Source organism: Pteropus vampyrus, unplaced genomic scaffold (genome assembly GCF_000151845.1).
Source record: "Pteropus vampyrus isolate Shadow unplaced genomic scaffold, Pvam_2.0 Scaffold98, whole genome shotgun sequence".
Lineage (NCBI taxonomy): Eukaryota > Metazoa > Chordata > Mammalia > Chiroptera > Pteropodidae > Pteropus > Pteropus vampyrus.
Window position 1 is genome coordinate 5154383 of NW_011888879.1, and position 27848 is coordinate 5182230.

Here is a 27848-nt window from a genome sequence, read left to right on the forward strand (position 1 = left end):
AGGTGCTCTGTCGCTACATGATGATGCGTCCAATTTTGTTAGGATGCTATACACAGTCCTTCACTTGCCCACACTCTCCTCACTCCGGAGCTGCAGAGTTCTGAGTTGACATCATGACCCTGGCCTCTGCTCCTGCTGCTCCGCCCCTGGTCTTCCTCAAAACTCCTATTCACCCCTCAAGGCTCCACCCTCCTGTACCTTGAGAGGCATAATTAATTGCTCCCTTATCTGCTGCTCTTTTAAACAGTAATTTGTGCTTTTAAGTAAGCATGTACCATATTGTTGCTACGCTTCTTATTAGTCTGTTTCTTCCAAACTCTGCGTTTCATAAAGGCAAAAACCCCATTTTACAGTTTTGTGTACTTTTGTATTCCTGTCTTCAAACACAGTTCCCAGCACATGATAAGGACTCAACCATTATCTGCCAAATCAACAAACACTTCCAGCATGGAGGATTTCTCCCCCAAATCACTGGTCAATGTCAGAGCATCATTTGCTATGTACAAAAGATAAAACGGCAGGAGCCCATATTTCTCTACATTGTTTTTCAGAGCTTTGATCCTGAAGGTAGCGTAGCTAAATAAGAACATCGAGGGACCCCATCACCCAGAAGACTTCCCCAGTAAACTAAGTTTGGGTTAAGTTTGCATAGTACCACGTGTTTACTCATTAGGCCATAGAAACTGCCTGCTCACTGACTTGCCTTCCCCTTCTGGAGAGGACTGTAGGTATTCTTCATAATTCCCCAAACCAAAGACAGTGACTGGCATGTAACTGGTGATTGAGTAGTATCTGTTGAGTGACTGACTGACTGAATGAATGAATGAGTGGTATTGGGACATTTTCTTTCCCTAGGTTCTCGATAAAATATTTCAACTTGTAGCATGTTCTACTATACAAGTGCCAACCTGAAAACATCTTTCAATTTCATGATGCTCCTAGAATTTCGTGTAAAAATTAAATGAGTAACTTAAAAGGTTAAACTAGTTGTCCATCTATGTCGAATCTTTCTATATTCTTTTCAATGATTGGGAGCTCTCACCCCATAAAATATTTACTTATCCCTCTAAAACCAGATAGAACCTTTTGAGAAAGTAAAAATGTTTCCCACTTAAACATTCTTTAAAAACATACAAAATAAAAAGATTCATTTGGTGGACATGTTCTCTCTCTTTATCCTGAGATCAGTTCAGAGCTGAGGAACTATTATTAGAAAGCTCTCATTTGAAGTAGATGCTTTCAAGAAGGAAGATAAGATGTGGGATACTGCATGTTCAAAGCTAATTTTAATTATATAGGCTACTAGGGTTATTGAGATATGCCAAATATTTAGCTAATTAGCAGGCTCTTGAGACAAGACGGCTGCCTAGAGATAGACAGTTTTTCCTCATTAATGAGTGACAACAAATTCTAGTTAAACATGCATTTTCACTTGTACTGTACTGTAATTTGCTTTATTTGTTCTTTCTCAAACTCCAATAACAAACTAATTTAAACTTGAAAATTAGACGTTAAGATAAAACTGATGGTCTTTCTCTTTAAACGTAACGATTCAACAACAACTACCATACTGGGAAACATTTTAGAAAAGTAGAAAATTAGTAATATTGATTATGATACTATAAGTTCAAAGGCCTGAAACTGAAATTAATCAGACTCTATTAAAAAATCCTATTGATGATGTTCAACAATACAGTAAAACCTGAGTTAACAAGTACCGAAGTGCCTAAAACCCTCTCGTAACTGGCAGATTTTGAGGGCATATGATACAGATAGAAATCAGAAAATAGAGATAAGAGGAAAGCAGCAATATTTCATTAAGCACTTACTATATGCCGCAGTATGCTGTGTTTTACAAAACTTACTGTATTTATTCTTCAAAACAACACGGAAACATAAAAATCATTTTTCCTATTTTATAGACGAGAGAAGAAGGCTTGTGGAGTCTGAGCAAGGTCATCCAGTTAGAAAGTAGCTTGGCTAAGTTTGATGCCAAAGACTGCTTTTCTTAGGCTCATTACCAAGGTTGGCCTATATCTGAGAAGACTTTATGTTTCTCTAGATCAGATACATTTAGCCTTTTGGGTATCTGGTACTTATCAAAAGTGTTTTCCTCGGGACACAAGAATAAAGTAGATGTGTTTCTCTGTCAGCTATTCTTTTAGATAGCAATCAGATCCAAGGACTGATTCAGGTTTCTGAAGCCAGTGGGATTTCTTTCCCACAATACTTTTCACATGCAGTGGTCCCTACCCACCTTGAAATTTGAACGGGATGAGGGTTGTAGCAGATTTCAGCTCCCAAAGATGGCTGCTCTAGTATCTCCCGTTAGTGCTCCTCTGTAATGCGACCTTGCCACTCCTCATCAAGAAGTAGAGCCAGATTTTCCATTCCCTGGAATCTGGGCAGGTCCTATGACTGCTCCAAAAAACAGAATGGGAGGAAGTGCTGCTGCCTCCAGGACGCCAGCTGTCAGGGCAGAAGCGTGACTACACTCAGACCATCATGCTGCGAGGAGCCCAAGCCACGTGGAAAAGTCATACGTAGGCACTTGTCGGTAGCCCCAGCTGAGCTCACAGCCGACATCAATCGCCAGCCCCGTGAACAGGCCATCTTGAATATCTAGCACAGTTGAGCCTTAGGATGCCTGCAACCCAGCTAACGTCCATATGCAAGTGTGTGAGTGACCTTAAGCAGGAACCGTCTCGCTAAACTCAGTCACTCTACAGAATCATGAGATAACAGTAACTTGTTATTTCAAGGCACTACATTTTGTGGTGGTTTGTTATGTAATAATAATCAGAAAAGTGGTGTTGTTAGTTTTCTTCCAGAGTGAAGCAACTGTTTTTTTTAAGCAACTGGGAGCAGATTTGGGGTGGGGGGGGGTGGGGATATATAAAAATATCACACATACCTCAAGTAGTGGCTAAGCAATACTCTTGTTGAGGGTTATTCCTTTCAAGAATTGAGGGATGATGAAAATGTACTTATATAAACATTCTTACATTTTGGGTTATTTCTCATTGGATAGGTTATACAGAGATGTTCTGTTTCAAAACTGACGCTATCATTTTCATCCAGAAACCAGAGTGGGTTCTTGGCAAAATGATTAGATATATTTGCAATTAGTTTACCAGGCTGTCAAATAATTCTTTTTAAAGCAATAACCAAACATGATTTAGTTTCTGAATGGCTTAAGAATTTCTATAACCTCATTTATGTTTGTATTACCTGCCATATCCCACCTGAGTTGATGGGTGAGAATTCAGCATTAGTGATCTCAAGGTAAAGAATAGGATGCTGGCAATAGAATGATGCTCCAACAATACTTATAGGTTAAATATTAGAGAAAATAATGTGTAGACAAAAAGTGAACTCTTTACTAGGGGATGTCAGAAGGCTAACATAGATTTAGCCAAATCTCCTCGGTTTCTGGATTCATTGTTCAGTTTTTAGTGGTTTTCACAATAACCTTAAGGCCAGGCAAGATACTAAATCATGAAAGAAAAATTTACTAATATTCAAAATCCTGCACTTACTAACAAAGAGAGGGGGGATATATTTCAAAAAACTTTCCGTAACCAGGCGAGAATGAAGGAATTGTGGTACTTGATGAGCACAGTCCATTTCTTGGTAATTTGGTTAATTTGAGTTTTCTTTCATGAACTCTAATAATAAAATTAAAAAATTATTGCTATTTTGCTAAATAGAAATAATTTCAGAACAGTTCTTTGATTGTATCTTTTAAAGCATTCCTAAAAAAGCCAAAGCAATTTGTCTACATGTGACTATCTTTACCTTCTGAGTTAAAAAAAAAAATTGTGAAAAAAGTTATACAGCTATATTCATTAATTTACCACCTAAATTGGAATGACATTTCTACTGGTTCTCAACTGGGATGGAAATTGGGTGAATGCTCCTTTTCCTTCCTCTCATGAAGATGTCCATTACAAGGGGGGAAAAAAGCAACTAACGTTTGAAGTAACACGAATGTAAATCCTTGTGTTTTAAACGCTTTTTAATAATTTCCTTTTCCTGAGTTTTAAAAGTCATAAACGTCCATTAAGGAGGAAAACATTTCAAATACAGAAAGCAAATTTTTTTTTTTAAAGAAGAAGAATGTCCCATAACCCTGCTCCCCAGAGGTACTCCTCCCATGCTCTTTCGGTCAGTTAAGACAAGCAAACATCTCTTGGAGTTAAGTCTTTTGTTATGTTTCATGACCCGATCACAAAATTCCTGTGCATATCACAGAACTGATTTGGCTTCTGCTTACACAATCAGAATGCTAAGCCAAACTTTCTTAATGCTGACATGACTTCTTGGTTTAAAATGAAAAAAAAAAACACAAAAGCCAAATGATAGAAAAGAAAGATGTCATGAAACAAAAAGATAAAATAAAATGAATATGTAAAACGAGAACCCTTTGAACCAATCACACTGAAATAAAGTAGAAAGGGTACACTGTGTAAATTTTATGATAATTTGATGACAAATTAAGATGCTACAAGTGGAAGCTAATTTTCCATGGAAACCGATGATATGAAAGTAATTATTACAATAACCAAAATTTACATTAAAATAAAAACAAAGGAAGTTTTATTAGTTAATGGTAAGTTCAAAATAAAAGTTATTTTTTTCCATTCATCCCTGCAGGTATGTTTATTTTTGCCTTCCAACAAAGCAAAATATCACCATTTGCAAAAACGGAGAAGCAGAACAGTCTTTAACAATTTAAAGAGTAAAAAAATTCACCATTGCTGCAACTCGAAAAATATTGGTATCCTTAGAAGGTAATCTCAAACTACTCCCCAAACTGATGGATACTTTAAGCAATAACCTTTGAGAATATTTTCTACAATGAAGCAAATAAGCCCATAGTAACCAGTTCAAAGAATTTCATCTCAGTTCAATGATCTCATCATTACAAGACTCCAAGCTGCCCTGAGATGAAAGCAGGAACCTTATAAGTTTTGATGCTCTGTCCACGATATTGAGTAAGGGTGCTCTTCTTCGTGAGTTTGAAACCTGCTGCATGATCCAAATCTTCCAGCAGCCAGTAACGTGACAGTGTCCAGCTATATTTATGTTTAACTGAACACCGTTGGAAGAACTGACGGATATTTCAAATGTTTAAAAAATACCGCTTTCCAGTTCTGTATCCTAGTTGAACGAATGTATGGATGGATAGATGGGTGACTGACTCAAGAAGAATATTTAATCTAGGATAATTTTTCAGCTGATGTCATGATTCCCTAAATGTCACAATTCTTCCCATCTTATGCAGTGTTTCTGTGGGGAAATATCTTCAGTCAAATTCAAACGGAATGTGATAAAGATGGGCCAACTTATCTGAATAATGTCCAAAGAGGCCATTACTTAGGAATTCTTAATGAAGATACCCAGTTTTACAGTTTTATGTTCATGTATAAGAATAGAATTAATCAATTCTTTTATCTTGCTTTTTTTCTAGGTTCCAATGAAAGGCAAATATCGGATTCCAGCAAAAGTGAAACATAAGAAATATAACTTACTCATTTATTCATCAAATATTTATTAGTATCTGCCTTATGTCAGTTCCCAAACAAAACAGACAAGGTTCTCATCCTGGTGGACCTTACATTTTAAGTTATAAGCACATTTTAAAAGGTGCAAACTCATTAGTAATAAAAGAAATGCAAATCAGAACAAAAAGATACAAGGTAACAACAATTAAAAATTGTAAAATTCCCCATGTTGTAAAGGGTCAGGAGAAATGGTCACTCACATACTTTGGGGGTAAAAAGGCAAGTTGGTGTAAGATTTCTTTTTTGGAGAGAGGGTAATTAAGTGTGTGTGTGTGTGTGTGTGTGTGTGTGTGTGTGTGCGCGCGCTTGTGTATCATATATAAATGTCTCAATAATCCTATGTAAAGGGATTTATCCCAAGGAAATGACTGGAGACACAAAGTATTTGGAAAATTATTCATGAAAGTATTAGTTAAATGGTGGTATTTTCATATGGTATATTCATAGTATATATAGCATAGGTCCGTACGGGTCCATTTTTATACTTAAATAAATTTTACAATTAAAAATAGTTTTACTCTTACAGACAAGTTGTAAGGATAGTGCACAGAGTTCTCTTATGCCCTACTTACTCTATTCTTAACATCTAATATTAGGATGGTACATTTGTCACAACTAATGAACCAACATTGACACAATGTTCATAGCTCCTTATTTTTTACCTAGTGTCCTTTTTCTGTTCCAGGATCCCATAATGCATTAGTTGCCATGTCTCCTAGGCTCCTCTTCCCTGTGACAGTTTCTCTGATTTTTCTTATTTTTGATGACCTTAGACTGTTTTCAGGAGTACTAGCCAAGTATTTCGTAGGATGTCCTGCAATTCGCATTTGTCTAATGTTTTTCTCATAATTAGATTGAACTTCTGGGTTTTGGGGAGGAAGACCACAGAGATAAAATGCATTCTCATCACATCATATCAAGAGTACATGCTATCAACACAACTTACCACTGTCGATGCTGGTTTTGATCACCTGCCTGACGTAGTGTGTGTCAGGTTTCTCCAGTGGAAAGTTATCCTTTTCTCCTCATTTCCATAATGCACTTTTTTTTTTCTGAGAAAGTCACTATGTACAATATAAACTTAAGAAGTGGGAAGTCATGCTCCACCTCCTTGAAGGCAAAGTGATATATAAATGATTTGGAATTTTCTGCCCAGGAGATTTATCAAATACTCTCCATTTATTTATTGAATCATTTATCAATCATATCATGAGTATGGACTCATGGGTATTTGTTCTATACTTTGTATAAAGTAAAGGCATTGTATCCTATACTAAATATATAATAATATTTATATATTTAGTATATTTAGTATATAATATAGTATAACATAATACTCCAGTGCACCTTGGCACTTGCTAATTTTCTGAGATGATAGAATCTCCAGGATCATCTTATATATTCCTCAGCCCTATAGTTGGCCATTTATCTAAGGAGTCTTGGTTCTGGGTGATGAACAGCTTGCTGCTACTGGGGTGTCGTTGCTTCTAGGTCCTCTAAGCTGACAGAGCAAGAAAATGTGTGTCTGGGTGTGTGTATATGTTTGTGTATACATATGTACCTATGCTTATGTATCCACATGTATCTATGTTTGTGTACACACATGTATATACATGCACATACTTGTATAAAGACATATATCTATACATATAATGCATATAGGTATACAAATACATGCATGCCTACATATGCGTGTGAATATGTTTATGCTTATGTATACACATATCTATCAATTTTCCTACATGTATCCATCTGATCTATATTAGGCTAAACATTAGTTGACACTGAAGTCTCCAACTCTAATCCACTGCCACAGGATGTTTCTAGACATGTCCCACTGTGTCTCCCACTCCAACAACAAGAGCCCAGCTTCACCACCCAGCATCTGCTAATTAATTCTAGTCTTTTCAGAATTAACTCTTAGCTCTGTAGTTAAAAAAAAAAAAAGAGCATAGTGCTCAATTATAGTTTCTTTTACTTTTAGTCTTACAGTCTCATTTCCAAGTTACTTAGGTCAGCACATTCCCCCCCCGCCACCTTCAGTGAGGTTGTTCATATATTTGTAAGGTTCTTTTGTCAGTCTACGTTCTATTCTAGAATCCCCTGACCTCCTAAATGTTATTTTAAATTTGCAAGCATTCAAGTTCACTCTGTGCTGTAAAGTTCTATAACTTTCGACAAATGCATAGTGTCATGTATCTACCATGACAGTATCATACAGAATAGTCTCACCATCCTAAAAAAATCCCATGTTTCACCTATTCAGCCCTCCTTTTCCCAAACCCATTGATCTATTTACCATCACTATGGTTTTGCTTCTTTCTCAATGTCATATTGTATTACCTCCTTTCAGCCTGGATTCTTTCACTAGACAATATTTAAGATTTATCCATGTTTTTTCCAAGGCTTGGTAGCTCATTCTTTTTATCACTGAATAACATCCCATTGTGTGGATGGACCACAGTCTGTTCATTCACCCACTGAAGGACTGGAGGACATCGCGTTTCTCTCCAGATTTTTTGGTGACTATGAATAAAGCCACTGACCACGCTCATGTGAAGGTTTTCATGTGATCTTAGTTTTTCAAATCACATGAGAAAATATCCTAAAAGCATGGTTGCTGGACATAGGTAAGATTATGTTTAGCTTGGTAAGCCATTCGGGTCCATTTTTGTCCAGAAAAAAATTATATTTCTATGTATATTAGAAATAAAACATAAAACAATTGTTAGGAAGCTAATGACTGATTTTACTTATTTCTATTTACTTCTGCATTTCCCAAAGATGTTTTAAAATAATTCAAGCAAGTAAAACATTTATAATCAGGGAAAAGTTAATTTAAAAAGTACGGTAAAATAGGGAATAACAGGAGTAAACCAAATCCAGTAGCTACGTGTTGTTTATGGTGTTTCACTAGACCACTAGCTCCTGGCCAGCGGATTCTTTGATCTGAGCTCGTACGCTCTGAGTGTTAAGATATCACGCAGACTGTGAAGCACTTCACTATAATGAGATTTTCTGTTCTTTCTCTATAGATGGTATTCCCTGACGTTCTTTTCCGGTTCTGCAAGGCTCAGACTCAGGAGAAGAAAAGGAATCCTGGTTAGCAACTAGGGGACCCAGACTCGTGTCAGCGCGGCCACACTTCCCTTCCAGCAATGAACCTTCTGCTTCGTTTCTGAGGTCAAACTCTACTTCATCTTCTAAGTCCAATCACCAGATTCTTGTCTTGTGTTTGGTCTAAGTGCTCTCAACTGTACAAATCCATAAATTTTTTTTTTTTTAAGTTTTGCCTGCAGTTAAGCAAGCCTTCAAATGATGTAGTGAAGAGCAGAAGTTTGCCAGTAAATGGAAATCTGTGCTATGACACTCTGACACGAACAAAAAAAATGGAGCCAGCTCATTAAGTTTTGGAAAATATCATTGCTGTTCTCAATTGTTTTAATTTTCAAAGGAGGAAATTTGGCATCTATTATCATGCAGAGCACCAAGTAAATAAATTAAATTAGACTGATTATAAACATGAAGCAGGCAGTTACAATGACATCTCCATATATATCTATTATGATGCTGACAAGCTAAACAATACATCCTCCTGCCTTTGAGGAAGATGCATGAATTTTTTATGCCTGGTTATTTATTTCTCTCTTTTCTGAATGACAGGTATAGAATCTGTTGTCAAAATTACCATGAACCTTTTAAAAACAAACAGTGCTGGTGAATCCTGTAGCCCTGTTGATACTGGGTGTTATTTGCTCGCAAATAAAGTCCACAAGAAGAGACACACCTCAAAGCCCAGACTCTTGGAAACATTAGGGGTTTTTTTTTTGATACTCTTGCCTCCAGGGCATTAAATTATTAATTTCGAGTGAAGCTACTTCACTGAGTTTGCCAACTGATGAGTGAAACTTATATGCCTTGGTTTTATTTTTAGCATCACAAAGGAGATAGGAGAAATACGAACAATCTGCAGGAAAGGCACGCCCCTGCACTGTTGTTCTAGATAGTCTAATGATGGTGATCGAGTCTTAGGTCGCCCTCTCAGTTGTCACTCATTTCTCCTCACTCTTGTTGTTACTGGGCCACTTGGGTAAAACAACACCCATCCATGTTTTGGCGAGATAAATCCAATATTCAAAATAACCATGTGGATCAAACAGAATCAAGCTCTGAAGAAGGGCTTCTTTCCACCTTCTCTTTAAATATCAGGGTATCACTCTTGGAGAAGAGGCCAAAAGTCTAAATCTAAGGCATCGTTTGTGTTTGCTGCACATCCCAAGGTTAAACAGGGCAAGTTTCAGAGGATAAATTGGAAGCTATTCTTTACTGGGCAGGAGAAGGTCGGTAACTACTGTCAACAACTTGTAGACAGCACTTTGCATCCAAGGAAGGCACATTTAAAAGCCATCAGACTTTGCAACAATGCTAGGAAAAGGGGAATCATTATCAACGCCCTCAATCTTTAAATTAGATGACCAGAGGTCTGTTCTATTTATCCTGTAGTTACAAACGTTGCAAGCTGGTTAAAGAATGAGGCTATTTGTAAACCAGAAATGAATGTGCTGACTAAAAAACAACAACAAAAAAAACCAGCTAACACACACCAACTCACCAAATAAACATTTCACAACGTGCTCCATCGGCCTCCCAATCCACTCCTTATTCATGCCACGTTTCTGTGCTTGGCTCGCACTATTCCTTCTGCTTGAAATGCCTTTCCAAACCACATCTGCCAGTGAAAACTTGCTTTTGTTCAAGGCCCTGTTACAATGCCAGCTCTCTGTGACTCTCCCCAGAACTCTCAGTCAGGATCCACCATTCCATTCTTGTCCTCCCAAGACTTCATGAGGGCCACGATCAGAGACTTACAGTGTATATATCTGTCTCCTCCTGAGTTTCCTGAGAGTCACAGCTGTGCTGCGTCAATCCTTACATTCCTTCGGTGCCCAGACAATGCCTAGCTGACAGTGAGAACTGAGTGCCGTGAAATAAGGACTTATTCGAGAGACATGTTGCACCAAAACCCTGCGGGTGTGTCTACCTGCACATGGTCAGTTCAGTGTACTAGTATGAAAAAGAGAAAGAAAAAGCTATTTGCAACAGGATTTCAATCTTGTTATACCTAGTTTTTCAGACGATTATGGGAGTTGCTCCAAAAACCACCTTCAGTTCATTGATTTATGTATACATTGAGCAGACTATTATATTGCTCTTTCTTTGTTAGGGAGTGAAGTGTATGATGAGACATCTTTATTCGAGGGGACTAGGCATGAACTCTTACGTAACACCAGACGGATGCTGCGCCCTACCTTTGTTTCCACCAAGAAATAGCAAACTAAGCTCAGAAACAAACCCAGGTGTCCTTCGGTAGCAACAACAGTTGCTATGATTCCTGTCGGGCTTTATGTTTACAAAGCACTTCTGCAGGAGTTCCGTTTGTCCTCCTAACATTCTGTTCCCGAATCAGGAACTTCGCTTTGGTTCGACGCTTGAAACTTAGAAGGCTGATTCGGCAATCCCGCATCCTTAGAGAATTATCCTGCTCTACCCTAAAACGATAAGCACCGTGACAGGAGAATCTGTAAGACCTTGAATGTGCCCGGCTCAAATAACACAAAAATGCTCATTGGGCAAAGGACATCTTCCGAGATCGATGAAGAGGTAGCATTCTTCCCTTCTATTCTTTCTATGACTCCACCAGCAGAATGAAAGAGGATGAGAGCGCCAAACCCCCTACTCACAGGAGCGGTTATTCCCTTAAGAAACTAAAAGGTTCAGGCATATCATATCTGGGATCCTGATGCTATTTCTCTCATCCTCTGGAAGAACCTGAGGGTGCTGTCTACATCACGTGCTTGAGAAGGCAGCGAGTGGCAACAAGACACTGTGTTAGAAGCAGGCGACCTGTGAGGACGAGACTCGAGCTAAAGCGATGTCTATAAAGTTGCTCTAGAAGAGGTTTTTCTTGTCTAAATCAGATACTTTCAGGACCGCTCTGTATCTTCCCTTCGCTTTGGGACCCCTCAGTCCTCTAGAATTTCTCCAACCCAGATCTCCCCCTGCAACCCAGTCCAGCCCCAGCCTGAGCTCAAATCCAACCTGCACCTGGAAGGAAGAAGGAAAGGCAAGAGGTGCTTCATGAAGCTTGACTCTGTTTACTTTTGTTGGTTTATTTTACCTTATTCTCAACAGCACTAGGAACATTTAAATGACTTGGGAAGTTGGGACAACTCGAAGTCATCGTCTTTTGCATTTTTTTGTTTCTAAAAATAATTATTTGACCTTCCATTTGAAGATGAACACTCAGAGATAAACAGTCATTCCTAAGATCACGAGAAACAATCTTAAACAGAAAAATCAGATTGCTAGTATGTTAGCTGCTCAAAGAGTCATCGAGTAAGTGAACATGATTGTACTTGTTAAAAAGAAGAGTTTAAATCCATCCACTCTCAGAGAGTTCTTAATTATGAGAACATCTTTATGAGATGTATATATCTTAGTATAACAACCATTATTGGTTCAAAATTTGCCACGTTCATTCACATGCGTTTTACTCCTCATGGGTACAGTCTAATAATTAGAGTGATAGTAACTGTGGTCTTGAGCATTTAGTTTTCCATTGGCGAGTGGAATTGCAGACTATTTTTTCTGTTTTGTTTCAAGCTGTCAATCAATCCGATTCTTTGGAGAACGCTAGCCCCCTACACTGGACTATTTCAACCACGGCGTACTGTATGGGACAAGGACACGTCCCGGTTTTCACCAGCTGAATACCACTGCTCCAGAGAGAGCTCTCGTAGTTTTTGGAGCACTTCTTCTTACCGAAAATATCTCCTAATCTCCAAGTCTTCACTGCTGCCACTGAATGTTCTGACATTCATTGGAAATATAACATATTGGATACAGATATGGAGGCTCTCGCAAACTGAACAGGCAGAAGGAGGATGTAGTCAAGCTTAAAGCTTGATTCTACTCTCCTTTCCTGCTAAAACACATTAGAACACTGTTTTTATTTTGCCATTGGATTATACTTGGGAGCAGGTGACTTATGCAAGGGTGTTTCAAATCAGTCTTCAATTCTATGCTAAAGAGGGAAATCAAAAGCTCAGCCAACCATGATGCATGTCATCTGATAGAAAAGGATCTTCTCCTTTATTCAAAGATATTTGAAAATAATGAACCAAAAGCCACTGTCATACATGTAAATCTAGGAAATACATATCCCCCAAAACCAAACAGAAACAAAAACAAAGATATCCATCACCAAATGATATATTAACTCCAAAGGGAGGACAGATAAAGAACGACAAATGTTAATCAATGAAAACAAGACAATGTTTTAGTGTAGAGTAAGAGGGAGCACTTCACAATTAAACCTGAAATGTCTTTTATTTGTCAAGATGCTTTGAGAGGCCATGGGGACTGGATACTGCCAAGTCTGGGGAAATTTACCTTTAAATTATTTATATGCAAACTGTTAACCTACGTCAAGTGAAGCTGGATGATCCTTGAGCTTTCTTTTAACTGCTTCTTGTTAATCAGACATGAGAGAATGATGAAAACTGAGGATATTTAAGATAATGAGCCAATGACATAATTCTAATTACGTTATAGATCCCTAAGTAGTCAAAATTAGTTTTGTTATTATTATCCCCTTTTAAAAATCAATTTTAAATCACACGAATGATATCCTAAAATTTTCTTTACAAATTAATAACATTAAAATTAAATTTCACATCCATTCTTTCTCATCCTTCCCACCCAACGCAACTTTATTATTGACAGTTTTTTATGCCAAAAACTCTGCTAAAAGTTTACAGGCACAGCTTATTTAATTTTCACAACTTCCTGCCAAAGTGGGTTCAATTACTGTCCCCATTTTGCAGAGGAGAAAACGGCCTCAGCATGCTTATGTCCCCACTGTTAGTAATTTGGGACACATTCATCCAAGTTTTTCTATGAATCCATAACCATATACACATACACTCACCATCATTGAAAATGTCAATGTTTTTTTTTAAACCTTAAATGGTATCATACTATTCATATCCATTCTACAGTTTGCATGATTTCTCCATGATAATTTTATAAAGCTCCACCTCATTCTATTGTATTGCTGTCTGGTATGCTACAGCTATACTGTTCTCCTATCGATAAGCGTGAAGATGATTTTTAATTTTTCACTAATAGAAACAACGCTGCAGAGAGGAGTCTGGTGCAAGTTTCCTCACGCACACAGGCAGCTGCGCGGGTGAAGACCGAGACATGGCACTGCTGTGTCATCGGCGTATGTGTTTAAATTTTAATAGATTCTGCTCAATTGTCTTCCAAGACATTTCCCACTACTATATGAATACATACTTTCCTGCAACCATGCCAAAATACACGATCAAACTTCAATTTTTTGCCAGTCTGAAGAATTATGTTTTAATTTGCATTTCCTTGACTATAATAATAGATACATTCGGCAACACCATCTGGACTGGTGATTAAACAAGAAAATGAGTGCAGGCAGGACAGCATAAAAACGCATATATACATTAAGCATATTATTTTATTTTAAAAACATAGATGTGTATTTCCTCTCCCATCTTTTGATTTAGGAGCAAGGTTTATCTCTCAAGTGAGGAACCACTGGCTGGAGCTTCACATATACCCTTCTAGTGCACATCTAAGATGCCCTGGTTCTGTATGTGACGTGAGAACGTAAAGATCTTGTGAAATCATCTGAGTGCAGACGTTAATTTAACAGCGAGCTTTTAGTTCTGTGATTTCATCAAGACTTTCGAAAGCACTGAATTTAATTTTCACTGAAATCACTCTCTTTCCACACTGTGTTTCATTGGTTTACATATTACTTAATTAAATTGCATAATTACAATGACAGGTTTGGGAACCATCACACCAGCTCCTGGAAAACACACAATTAACTGAGAAGCAAAGCACAGAGGTGTCCCAGAGGGCAGCCCACAAGCCGTCCAGGTGAGCACACCCTGGCTGCAGTCGGCACCTTTCAGAGAGAGATTTGCGAGAGCCTCTAATGCAGTGAGTGGGTAAGAGAGCGTCCATCCACGTGGAGCATCTTTTCATATGCCTATTGCCCAATATCCTCTACTGTGAACCATCTGTTCATCTCATTTACCTATTTTTCTAACGCATTATCTTTTAAAAATCATTTACAAGTGTTCTTCATAAACCCCAGATATTAATCCTTTGCCATTTAGATGTCATAAATATTTTCTCCCAGGCTTTTGCCTATTAGCTACATTTTTTGTATTTATTCTGTTTCATAGAAGTACGTAATTTTGAACTAATGAAATAAACTACTTTTCTTTCTCCGTAGCTTTGCTTTCCATGTCTTGTTTAAGAAAGCCTCCCTTCCCTAAGATTCTAAACATATTATTTTCTTCTAATAGTTCAACAATTTTGTTATTTCCAGGTTCCAGATGAGGAACTTGAAGTTTCGAAGCTTTAGATATTTGACAAAAATTATAAAGCTATAAACAATGAAGCCAGGACCCATATTGCTTTATATCTGTATATAATTTCTGACTTACACCACCTTCCTTAAGAAGGAATTAAGGTCTGAGCAAAGCAAAGTGGAATATATAATGTCTAGCAATGATGAAAGTTGAGATAAATACACATCTCTCTATTGGGATTATATAAGTGATTAACATATAAATGATTCATCATCAGCCTCAGATGATGGGCCCAAGCGACTAGAAGATGTGCACACTACTGGGTAGCAACTGCTTTTATTCATTCATCCATTCATCCATTCAAGCGAACAAAAATATACTGATCACCTAACATAGCTCAGGCAATGCTCCTGAGCTTTGTGTTCTTTGCTAGACTTCGCATAGATGTTCTGCAAGTTCCTAAAACACAGAGTCTTCCAAAGCACGGAGCCTAAGACCTTGGTAGAACAGGTGTTCAGTTACTGCACCTAATTTATCGTCATGTGATCTGTGGCTTAACTTCTTCCACTCTTGTGGACGACACTGTGATCTTTTTAAGGGTGGGCAAGAATAAATAATGAATAATGAAGGAAAGAAAGAAGAAAGGATGAGGGAAGGGAGGAAGGAAGGAAAGAACACCTTGTATTTTCATCAAACACAATCTTCCTAGTGATTTTACCATTTCATTAAGGTTATTATTTATTCTCACCACCACCAGTCACCTTTCCAGGAGGTCACAGTCTTGGTATTACCATTATCTCCTGATTCCTCTGTCTCCTGCTAATGTCTACAATGAGCTGTTAAATCTTGTTGCTTCTATTGCAACCCAACCCAAATCTTTTCTATTCTCCCTACCACCTTGCTTCAGGCTTACTGTCTCTTGCAAAAACTATTATGAATGATCCCCACGCCAATCCACATTACACCTGAAACTCCCAAATCATAATCTTATCCTGCTAAGCTCTCACTGAACACTTTCAAAGACTGTCTTTAATCCGGACCTCACGGGTGGACACCGAGGCTCTCTATATTACCCCACCTACGTTTCGAGCCTGATTTCCCATTGCTTTCCTGCTGACACCTTCTCCTCTTCCTTCTTATTTCCCAGACAGGACTATGTGCTTTTTATTAAATCTGTCTTGCATTTTCCATCTCTGTTACTTCTGCTTGAGGCGCTCTTCTTCCTTCCGCCCATTGTAAATACCAGCTCTTTCATAAAGTGGGTCCTACACCCCAACAGACAAGATCTCTCACTCCTCTGATATCGGCAGCACTTTCTATTATTGCTTTCTATGTCACCTTCTTACCCTGTTTTATTTAAAGTGCTTACCTTATTTACGCAATACAAGCACCTGGAGGTTAAGGCTTCCTTATTTTTGTTTTCTTCTTCAGACTCTAGTACAGAGCCTTCTACACAGAGGAATCAATAAAATATTTGTCGAGCTGAACTGTTCTCAACTTTACCGTAAGCTCCTTGAGGACAGTGACTTCAGGTGCCGTGGGTCTCCCAATATAAGTAAAGGAGTTGTACATAACAGGTGCTCAAAACGTATTTGTTTAAATAATTTCATAGTTCCAGAGCCAGATCTTTCAAGATGCACTGAACACTGCATTAACCTAAAGTTTTCATTTAGAAATCTCTCACTGATTCACATCAAGGAAAAAGGAAAGAAATGCCGACTCTAACATCTTTTATTCTTTCCTTTTCAGGTGCTTATCACGGACCAGGCACTGTACTCAAAGTTTTACAACCATCATCTCATGTAATCCTCACAATAGCACTAGCGTGAGGCACTGTCATTTCCCCCAGGTGATTGGTGGGAGGTTTAGAGAAGTAATTTGATCCCGCAAGTGGCAGAGCAGTTTCTGCCTTTAGAGCCCACTGTCATCACCATCACATCATCTGGCCTTGGTTACATTTGAGGGAAAAAAAAACCCAAAATGCAATAGTTTGAGGAAAAAAAAAACCAAAATTAAACAAACAACAACAACAAAAACTTTAAAAAAACACTGTGGCCTACCTCTTAAGTAAAATCATTCTTTGAAACATAAAAACTTCTTGACTCTTAGATTATTTTAATGGATGTAAAAATCAAGAATTGTTAAATCGATTTCATCCACTTTCCAATGTAAGCTTCAAATTTAGGAGGCTACTTTCTCAAGCAACATACACGGCCAATACCTGATTATGCATCTCAAAGAACGGAGTATACTGAACATCATTTAATTTTGGAAAGCTGTCTAAAAATCTCAAAATCAAGTAAAACTGCTTACTCTCCATTCTCCATGCAAGTCTTTATCTACTTGAAAACTCTTGCCAGAGGTCTGGACTCTGATTGGCTGGCACAGTAAAGGGGTGTGCAGGTGTCACAGATGATCCACAAATAAATAAGACCGCAAATTTCTCTTTTTGAATCTCTAGATTCAGCCTGCAGAAAAAAGCACTTGCACTGATTCTGGCCACTATGCTGAAAAAGTATACATCATCACCAAGGAGGTGCAGAGTACGTAACTAAGAGAGGAAGAAAAATGTTGAATCGGACCTAAATATGATGAGAACGCACTGAGGAAAATCTCACGAGCTGTAAAATTCATAATTCAAGCTGAAATTATATCAAGCGAGGACAAACTCTGATTTTCGGTAAAATAGAGAAACGACTACCAAAGCTTTAACTACCAAGAACTTCTATTTATCTATAAGTATAAAAAAATTCATGCAAAAAGTCTGATATTAACTTCCACCATTTTCTGGATTTAAGCGTTAGTGTTAAAATATACCATAGCTATGATGACTCTCTGTGATTTAAGTGATAATCCAAATCCCACTTTTGAAGCAAAATTTTATTATAAAGTAATTTCACTCCTTTAAAATGGTCTAAAACATTCAGTTGTTGGTACTTCATTATTTTGAGCTGCAGGTCATATGTTCAGAAAAGAATAGAGGAAAAAGAATTAGCCAATTACGTATTATGGAAAATAGCCTTAAATACTCATGAGCATTGGTTAATACTCTGCCAACTCCCTCTGCTGAAGCAGAAATTAAAAAACAAAACAAAACAAAACAGAAAAAGAAGTTCAAGTCAAGTGAAAATATTTTATGACATTGCAAGTGTCTTAAAAATGCATTCGCTCAAACATGAAAAAATGGCAAATAATTAATCCCAAAATAAAATATAAAAACAACTCTGCTCCAGCACGACTGAAGAAATGCATATTCTTAACAATGTGTAACCTCTTCTAAGAAACATCTAAAATGACGATTAGCTAAACGTTTTTATAGAGATGGAATATTAAAGTGAAATATGTACATCGATTCATATTAAAGAAAGAGGTTCCTAACTTTCTGCGTCAGATCATTACAACACTCACATTAACTCAAAACCTTTAACATCGTGAATGTGGAATACTATTTTGATGAAGACCTATCTTATAAGTACATTATTTTCCTTTGAAAGGCAGCTTCCCAAGCACACTGTATGTCCAGAATAATGAAACTTAGGCATTTACTCTGACCTGGATAATAGTTAAAGGAGGCGGAGAAAAAGAAGAGAAAATAATGGTCTTCTCCCCATAAATCTCAATCTTACCTCATGCTTTCTCCTTTAAATGTAACCATTCTAAAACACTAATGATTTTGCTATTGTTTCCCCTGGAGCATTCTCTATCAAGATTAAAGAAGGGCTTATTCAGAAACAAACAGGATACAGGAGTAACGCTGCAGCTTCCAGGCAAGCTATAAATAGTGACAGAGTTTTCAAGAAATCTTGTGCCAATGTGTAAGCCGCAGTTTTAACGTGCAGAGCAAGATTTTATTACAACGGTGTCACCAAAATACATTGTTTTATGAGACCATTCAATTCTTTTCTTACCAAGAAAATTCAATTCTTACCAAGTTTTCTTGGTTCCTGGCTGCTATTTTCTGCTCCTCTTCTGCCCCATTTTTCATGTATTTGACCTCTTCCACCGGTTTGATCCTATATTCATCTATGTACCAAAAACAACAACAAAAAAGACACGTTATAACTTTTTCATAACGGTCGGAAAGTGTCAGTGAGGAAAGCCCAATAGCGTAATTTGTTAGATCCTTCTCCCCGTGTCCTTGTGGTTTATTTGAAACCATCTAGAAGAAGCTTAATCAGACTCTTTTTATGAGGCCCTCTCCTCTGTCTGCTGGGAAAAGTTTACCACCACAAAGACAGCTAATGACAGCGGCCCTGCCTGGTCCTTTCACAGAGAGGAAACAGAGGTTATTCCATCTCTAAAGACAATCTGGAACTGATACACATCAGGACACATCGATCACATTGTGGTCGAAGGAAGATTTTTCACTTTATGAACGAATATTTTCCTTATGAGAATATTAGCTCATGATACCTGTGGCAGCAATTTTCAGCAGTACATTCATACCTTACTTTCTCTCTTTTGAAAAAAAAAGTACCATTGAAGACCAGAGCTTAATTGGTTAATTGGTCAACAAATAGATATGAACGACTGGGAAATAATTTTTTCCTATTCGTGATCTCCATATTAAATGAGGAGTAGTCTGCAATTATTTCGCATCTCTCTCTCTCTCTCTCTCTCTCTCTCTCTCTCTTTAATCTCTCTGTAGAGTCCCATGCATGAAGAGCCATAATAGCCAATGGCTCTAATAGGAATATCACTCAAGGCTGCAGAGCATAGTGGGCCATGGATGGGACCTAGACTTCACAACAGCCAGAGAGAGACTACGATAAATCCCAACATTGATAGACGTCATGGGACAAACTCAGGACAAATTTGTAACTTAAGCTCTTCTCCAGGATAGAGGTCTGGTGATGACGATAATGACATTTTCATCAGATTCCTGTCAACAGGATATGACTTGGGCACTCTAATGTCAAAAATAGGTGCAATTCTGAGTCATCTTTAGTTTAATTTATTGGGAAAAATCACAGGAAAGTGAAATTAGAAAATTTCACTAACCAAGAAACTGACAATTGCCTAGCATACAGCATGGAATAATTTCTATGATGGGTTACCTGAAAGATGTCTGCCGCTAAGAGACTTTGTACTTCAGATTAGGCAGTTACGATGTTTTTTTTATTACCTGTGATTAATTTGATACGATGACTATATTCTTATATAATTTTTGCCTTATTATTAATAATACCCTTTTCTATGTAGGTTTAGGCTTCCTCATACGATCCCTTAACACACTATCTCCCAAAGACATTTGTGATCGTAACATTTCTCCCATTAATTATGCTGCTCAAACATTTCTCAAAATTATCATCCTTATGAAAGTAATGCGTTTGCATGTATTTAGATAAAGACTCGATGTTCATGGCTAAGCCAATTGTTTTTTTCCGCCTGACAATTCAAGGTAGTTTATTGTTTCTGCTTCTTTCTAAAGAAATTAGAAAGACTGGTATGAGGTTACAGGGATGAGCCCTGTAGGAAAACAAGTCCTAAATGTACTAACAAGTTAGTCAATGGATTCTGATCCACAATTACAATGCACAAGAACTTCATATTCCTGGTACTCAGAAGAGAAAAAAATGAAAGTGAATCAATAAAATTGGCACGTTTAATTAAGGATTATTTACTCAGGAGTTGGAAAAGCACTTGCTAATAAATTAAAAATAAAAAGACACTGACAGATTATGTTTCCAATACAATTACACAGAGATAAAAATAAAGGCAAAAATAATAGTTCAAGATGGGCCTCCTTAACTTCAGTTTAGGACATTAATATTGATAAACCACGGTTCGCTGGGATCATTACTAACATTTAACTCATCTGAATTGTAGTCTTAATTACTTACGGCGAGTCTCTAATTATTTAAGTATGAATTATACACACACACACACACACACACACACATACATTTTAATGCAATTCCAGTGAATCTTATGATTTTGGCTACGGAACCCATACACTCACATGATAGAATGGGTGAGGCACATTTTAGGACCTAAGCAGAAGCTTCTGAAAGATGGCCTAGCAAAAAGGCCTCTTCTAGAGAGGGACTCCCTTGCCTCGTCCCCTGATCTCTCCCATCCGCTGGGCCACAGCCCACGAGAGCTGCTGCCTAAGCAGCCGAGCAATACTCAGTCTTGTCTCTTTTTATCCCTGCAGGGAAAACAACTGAATTGAGAGAAGGAGACAAACTATTAATATTTTTCTAATATTTTTCTTCAATGAAATGGAAAAGCTGCTGGCTACATGGCTTTCAAAGCAGCATTATCCCAAATACAGGCTTTTTTAAAAAAAAACATCAAGACAGAGTCATCGCCAGTTTAGAAAAAGGATAGGTTTCAGTGTGTCACTCACGACGATGGCTGGCTAGCCAGCGCTGTGTTAGAGGAACACACTATAATTGGAAACAAAGAAAGAAAGAAAGAAAAAAAAGCAAACAGCCACGACTACAAAGCCAGACCTATCATTATTACTTACACAACACATTGCACAAAAATCCATCTTGACATAAAACAAAAAAGCCAGCAAGACCCTCAGATAAGCCACAATTTGTACAAAGCAAATACTTAAAAATGGCTTGTCAAATTTCTCAAAGGAATGAAGATGTCCATCTGGAAACAGACAACTTATCACAAATGTGTCACGCATTTCCATGGCAACGCAGCCATCAGGAACAGCACTTGCCAACGGGCCTCTGTGTGGACCAATGGAGCATTTCGGGTTATGACGGGGAATCCAGCACTATAGAAATCTAGTTTTCCTTTTGTTTAAGGCACAGGGGGATCGACGTGGGACTTCGGGCCCCCTTAATCAGATCCCACAGTGGAGGCTATTAGCAAGGCCACTGTCACCAGCCTGGAGGACCCTGTTCCAGAACAATGCACCAACTTGATTAAGAGGAGGGAGGGAAGCAAGACCATCTTCCTCTGGCTCCCTCACACCTGTTCACAATTTTTCTTTTCCTCCTGTTGATCTCGTCAGGTGGCTTATTAAAATGCATGTCAGAAAACGGCAGACTGATGCCCTGTTCAGAACCTCCCCGTCTTCTCTATGTAAACAGTTGCAAGCTGTGCAGGTCATGACAGATCTGAGGTAAAAGCAGAGCCTTGTTGATATTTTTAGCATTTTATTCCTCAGATTGCGTCAGAGAGGGGTCGGATTGTTTTTGTGGCGTCACATCGAAGACACAATGTTTCCCGCCAAATCTCTGTACCTCACTTTCAATGTGAACTATATAATATACATGTACACATGTTAACATTTTTAGAGCTGGAGCGGGATCAGTGGGCTGGACTTGCTTTAGGTGAGTATGGAATCGTCCCCATTTTCTGGATCCTGTCAATTCTTCCATTCTGGACAACTTACTGGCCCTATCACAGTTCTCCTAAGCTTCGCAGATAGAAGATTATTTTTATAATTAACAAAACGAACATTAAAAGGGGTCAAATAGATGGAAATGATTGCTGGGGTGAGTTTATAATGTCAGAATCATAAAAAAGTTAGTAATTTTCGTAAGTATACATATTAGGTGGGGGAGGGGGAAGAAGGGAAAAGAACCTTATAAATGCTACTCTCTGAGGTAAGAAGAGATCTTACAGTTGTTTCCTAAAATGGTGAAATTTGTACCTACTTTCCTACCTTCTCACCTAGGCTTCTTTTGATCCATGACACATATGACAAGAAATTTCGTCTTTTCCAGGACTATCCAAATTTCAAAAATTCAGTGCTAATGTCCTCATAGCATAATTGTTCCAACATCTTGGGCATCTTAACGAATGCTCTGGAATGCCTGCCTCTTCATTTAGAATTTGCATGAAGATTTTCTGGTAGACTAATTATTATTACATGCTCAGGAAATGGAGGTACAAGAAATATTTATGAAAATAAATTATTCTGCTTTCTATCATAAACTTATTCCCCTTGGGCTTCTCCCATTGAACATTCTGTCTCTCAAGCTAACTAAAATTCGAGTCCCAAAATCCTGACACAACTTTAAATTCCAGTACTTCCTTCCTTGGTAGGATTTTTCAACAGACGAACATTCACAGTGGCTCAGAGCTTAGCTCTAGAGGTAGAACACCTGGCCATGTGAACTTGGGCATATTACTTACCCTACCTGTGCCTGAGTTTCTTCCTCTGTAAAATGGGAATATTTACAGTACCTAGTCTCACACACAGAATAACATGAATTATAATATGAAAACAGTGCCTAGTCCGCAGTAATGTTCAATAAATGTTAGCTGATGCTTTAGAAAACTGTGCTGGTTCTGCAAGGAACACTATTCATAATGCACAAAATCCATTAAGGTATAATAACAAAAAGCATAACGTAAACATCAATAATTACTTTAACCAAAAACTGTGACTTAACTGTGTTAACAAATGAGGAGAGAAGGGGATTTATCATCCATAAAACGCCTTTAGTATTCTTTTTACTATGTGCCTATATTACTTCAGTTAAAATAAAAAATAATTTTAGAGATCTTTTAACCATACCCTGGGTCATTATTTAAAGGAAGCCGGGGCTACGACCCAACACTGCTCTTCTATCTCCCTTTGTTTCTCCACTTGAACATGGACATTGGCTCAGCTCCTACTCTCAGCCTACTTCGAGGGCACAGGAATGAACAGGTGAAATTCCAATGCAGAATAGGCAGAATGATTGTTTGAAAGGGTGAAGGCTGTTCCAAAGAAAGTAACTGTGGAAAGAAAACCCTTTACCAGAAGGACAAAGAGGCGGGACTCTCTGGCACTACAAACCAAAGATGGACAGATGAGTAGACTGCATTAGGAGAAGGTGGCCTTTGCTTCGGAGGACTCTGTCCACCCCACCAGCTGTTCAAGCCTCCACTGGTTTATGCATTCAACAAACATACATTCGACATGCGCTGTGTGCTAAGCCCTGGTCTTTTTCAGGGGCTCATCAGATACAGTTTATCATGCTTGGTTTCTGTATGCCTGTTTTTTTGTTATGTTTTGTTTTGTTTTGCTCAAAGTGGCTGGCACATAGAGGGTGTTGAATAAAGCCTTTAAAAGAGAGAGAGAGAGAATAAAAACACCAGAGAGCTGACCTTAGTTCATACATAAATATTTCACCTAATGAGTGCTTCGGTCCTTTCTGTCTCAGGGGTCCATTTTTTTCCCCTTCTGAATTCTCCAAGGAAGAAAAAAGATCTCTAATGAGGGAAAATAATAATAATAATAATAACAATAGTAATAATAATAATAATAATAATATGATGATGATGATGATGATGATATCATTCTCTGGATTTTTGCATATAAGTACAATGGGTGTGAAACTGCCCATTTCAAGTCCACCTTTGGTCTGTGGATTCTACAACGTGAAATACCTGGCTGAATGACACTGAGGTTTTTGAGCTAAAATATATATTATTCCCCTAGCTGGAATTTCGTTCCCATCTCTCAGTTGATCCAAAGACTATTCCACCCAAGTCTATCTTTATAAAATCTTTTAAAATCTCTCTTGGCTACGAGTATCTCTTCTGCCTCCAAATTTCTAAAGTTCTCACTTTTCACTTCTAAAACTTGCCCCAAACTCCCTTAAAGTTATTTTCTTCACATGTGAGGTGATTTATACTAATTATAAACTGCTCCAAGCTTAAGATCGAATTGAATTTTTGGACCTTAATATGGAATACTGTTGGGCTATTCTTGAGTTCAAAGATGGTCGAGCCGAATAATTAGCTAGAGTTCCTTTAATCATATGTTTGACTCTGATGAAGGCTTTGCATAAACTTCAAGTTTCTAAGTAAATATGAAACTAATTACAATAATATTTATATGACTGAGAATACCAGAGATAATACATAATACAAATATATAATAATATGTGTAGCTTGGTTCAAAATGTAGCAAAAGCCTCTTGATCACACATACAAAAAATCACTTCGACTTTCTAATAAGCCCAGCAGCTTTGTGCCTCAAGAAGTAACTTCTTCATCTTTAGTGGAGGAAGAGGTCATATCGCTGAGATGTCTCTTCACAGCATAGCTCCTCTCTTTAATTAATTGTTTCTTCCTCTCCCCCAACCCTCAGCACCTGCAGCTTCAGGAGCCTCCACTGATGAGCAATGCCGGGATGGCACAGAGGACCAGTCCCTTCAAGTCCCACTAATGGCTCTCAACCATTTGGAACCGGGAATTTGGAAGAGTCAGAGATCTGTTTGGAATTAAGTTACCGGTGTTTTCTAGCAATGAGTGCACTTGAAAGTTAAAAAAACAAAACAACAACAACGACAAAAAGAGAACAATCAATAAACCCCAACATTTTACAGGTTTGCACCTCAAGTACATTTTTGCACAGAAACGACATAAGAAGATATGGTTTCATTTCCATTACGCCACGGAAACCCATTTAATTTAATGCAGCTGAACCACTCACTGAGAGTACCCACCAACTCGGTACTTGGTCTTGGGAGGAAGTGGTCATGGGGTCCAGGGAGGTAGAGAGGAGAAAGGAAACACTTCCTTCTCTTTTTTTCCAGGTAAGGCTTGAACTGGGCCAATATTTTAAACAGATGAAGTTCATCTTTGATGTCAAAGAACCTCCCCTTCAAAACCCATTTTACATCTCCGTGTAAGCCTCTCCCCAAGCCTCCAGTGCCTTCTGCAGCTCTCCTAGAGGCTCTGTCCCCACCCCATCTATTGCCGCTTTCCGCCAAAGCATGTCTCAAAGGTCATTTTGCAAACTTATATCATCTCGGCCTCCTTGGGATGCCCAATCAGAAGATGATTCGTGTTAAATCAGTTATCTCCAATTGGTGCAATTCTAAGCGATGCAACATAAAGGGACAATATTGGGGCTGGATGTCTGCTGTGGCTGGAAGCGGGATAAGCCAGTCTCCCCCAGTTTTTATTCTTTTGGGGGCTGCTGAGCTTCCTGCATCTGTGGGTTACCACCGTTGGTCAAATTTGAAAAGTTTTCAGCTAATATTCCTCCCTCCCTCCTTCTCTTCCTTTACACAGCTCGTGAATGGTGGAGGTGTTTGACTTCAGATCCCATGTCGCATCCTTAACTATTATGTTACTGTGTTATGCCTTTGAACTCGGTCACTGCTCCTAACACCTTCATCTCCAAACTACAGTTCTGCGTTTCTTATCTTTCACAGCAACAGGTTAGTGACTATACTATCTGAACAGAATTTTGTTGCAGAGGCATTAGAACGCCGAGAACAGTGAAGGCTTTGGTGACTTGATCATAGTTAACCCTGGGGTGCCCTTCTAAACTCTCCTCATCTGGAAAGCATTTCTGCAGTAGAGTCTGAGAACCTACTATATGCTGGGCTCTGTGACAAGCAATGCAGGGACACGGAAGGGAAAGGAGAGAGGCCAGGAAACAGTGCCCGAGGAAAATCAGCTATGTCGAGGGGAAGGCTCGTGCTCTGAGAAGCCCTCTGCTACTGGAGCACGTCCCTGAGCATGCGCTGACCGGCCACATGCCGCTCTGCCACGGGTCACCAGGGCTGACTCGAAATCTGCAACGACCTTGTGCTCAAAGCAGAGACCCAGCTGAAGGGCCTCATCTGCCATTATCGGTTCTCTGAGTCATGCGGGCCCTTCACGATAATTACTGTATCCTCACTTGCGGAAAGTGGCTGTGTCCTTTCAATGCCATAATTATTACTAAACAATTTCTAGGGTCATCATAAACCGCCCATTCTAAATGTTTTGAACGTTTCTAAACCGGGCTTTGGTGCATTTAATACCAAACATTCTCAGTTCTTTTCAGAGTTTGACTCAAATCAACCTAAGAAAGGAAAAACTAATTTCAAAATGAGGTTATTTGATACATTAAATTCTAATGGTGTACAAATATAAGTCGTTCAGAAATAACAAGCAGGAAAATTACGTTTTTAGACTTTAGATTTGTGGAGAGTAGACGTGGAGGTGTCTGGCCACTGGGTTGCTACTAGGGGAAGTATGACAGCTCACGATCCAAAGAACTTACTGTCAGTGACACGGCAATTCTCGGAAGCCTGTTGTATCTTTATTCACTAGTGAAACTTAATGCTTGTTTATATTCGAAAACCAGAGATTGTAAAAATAATAAAAATGCTTGTGGTCATGCTGGCTCTATTTAGTCTTGTTTCAGTGTTTTATAAAACTCATTTACCACACCCTCACCAAAAAGGGGTATTAAAAAACATGCAATGACTTCAAGGGTGAAAATGGTATCTAATTTTTATATTGGTTTGATGTTTTGAAATTTACTAATGATACCGAATGCTTTTCCCATGGTGGATCATTCATTTCTCCTTCCTTCTTTGTGAAGCATCTTTTCATATCCTTTGCCCTTTTGTTTCTTATGAGAGTTGTCGCATTTTTCTTATTGACTCCTATGAGTTCTCTGTAAACTACAGCAATTTATGGACACATTTCTGGCCCACAATGGTCTGGGAAAAACACGTCTTGATTTCAGTTCAGACGTGAAAAAGTGGAAGGAACTGCCTGCTTTCAGTTCTTGAGTCCAGTCCAGGCGTTTCTTGCCTTCTTTACTTCAGCAATATTTATCGTGCACCTACTACGTGTCAGAGAATGTAGCACTCAGTTTTGAGGTTACGTCTAGGAAAAGGAGCTGTTCTGAAGGAGCTCCCAGCCAGCGCGGGAGGAGATACGAAAATGAACAAGTAGAGCACAGAGCCTTTACCCCTACGAGAAGCACATGTGTGGGGCGGTTGTGATACGCACAGAAGGCGGGGACCCCCCTCAGCAAGGTTGGGGGAGTCTTGGAGGAGGTAACACATCCCACTGGAGTTCTGAGAACACTAGTGTGTGTTGGAAGGATAGATTCAAGTAAGGGGATGGTGAAGTGGGTTCAAGGCCAGAGAGAACATGGCTC

At 38.5% G+C, this 27848-nt stretch overlaps 1 protein-coding gene across 1 annotated transcript in view; it reads right to left on the bottom strand.

Moving 5' to 3' along the window:
- CUNH1orf21 (chromosome unknown C1orf21 homolog) overlaps window positions 1-27848 on the bottom strand; it is a 125559-nt gene that overhangs the window by 73528 nt on the left and 24183 nt on the right. Inside the window, exon 2 of the mRNA XM_011364547.1 lies at window positions 18918-19012. Within this exon, the coding sequence (XP_011362849.1) occupies window positions 18918-19012 (95 nt within the window). The remainder of the gene's footprint in view (window positions 1-18917; window positions 19013-27848) is intronic.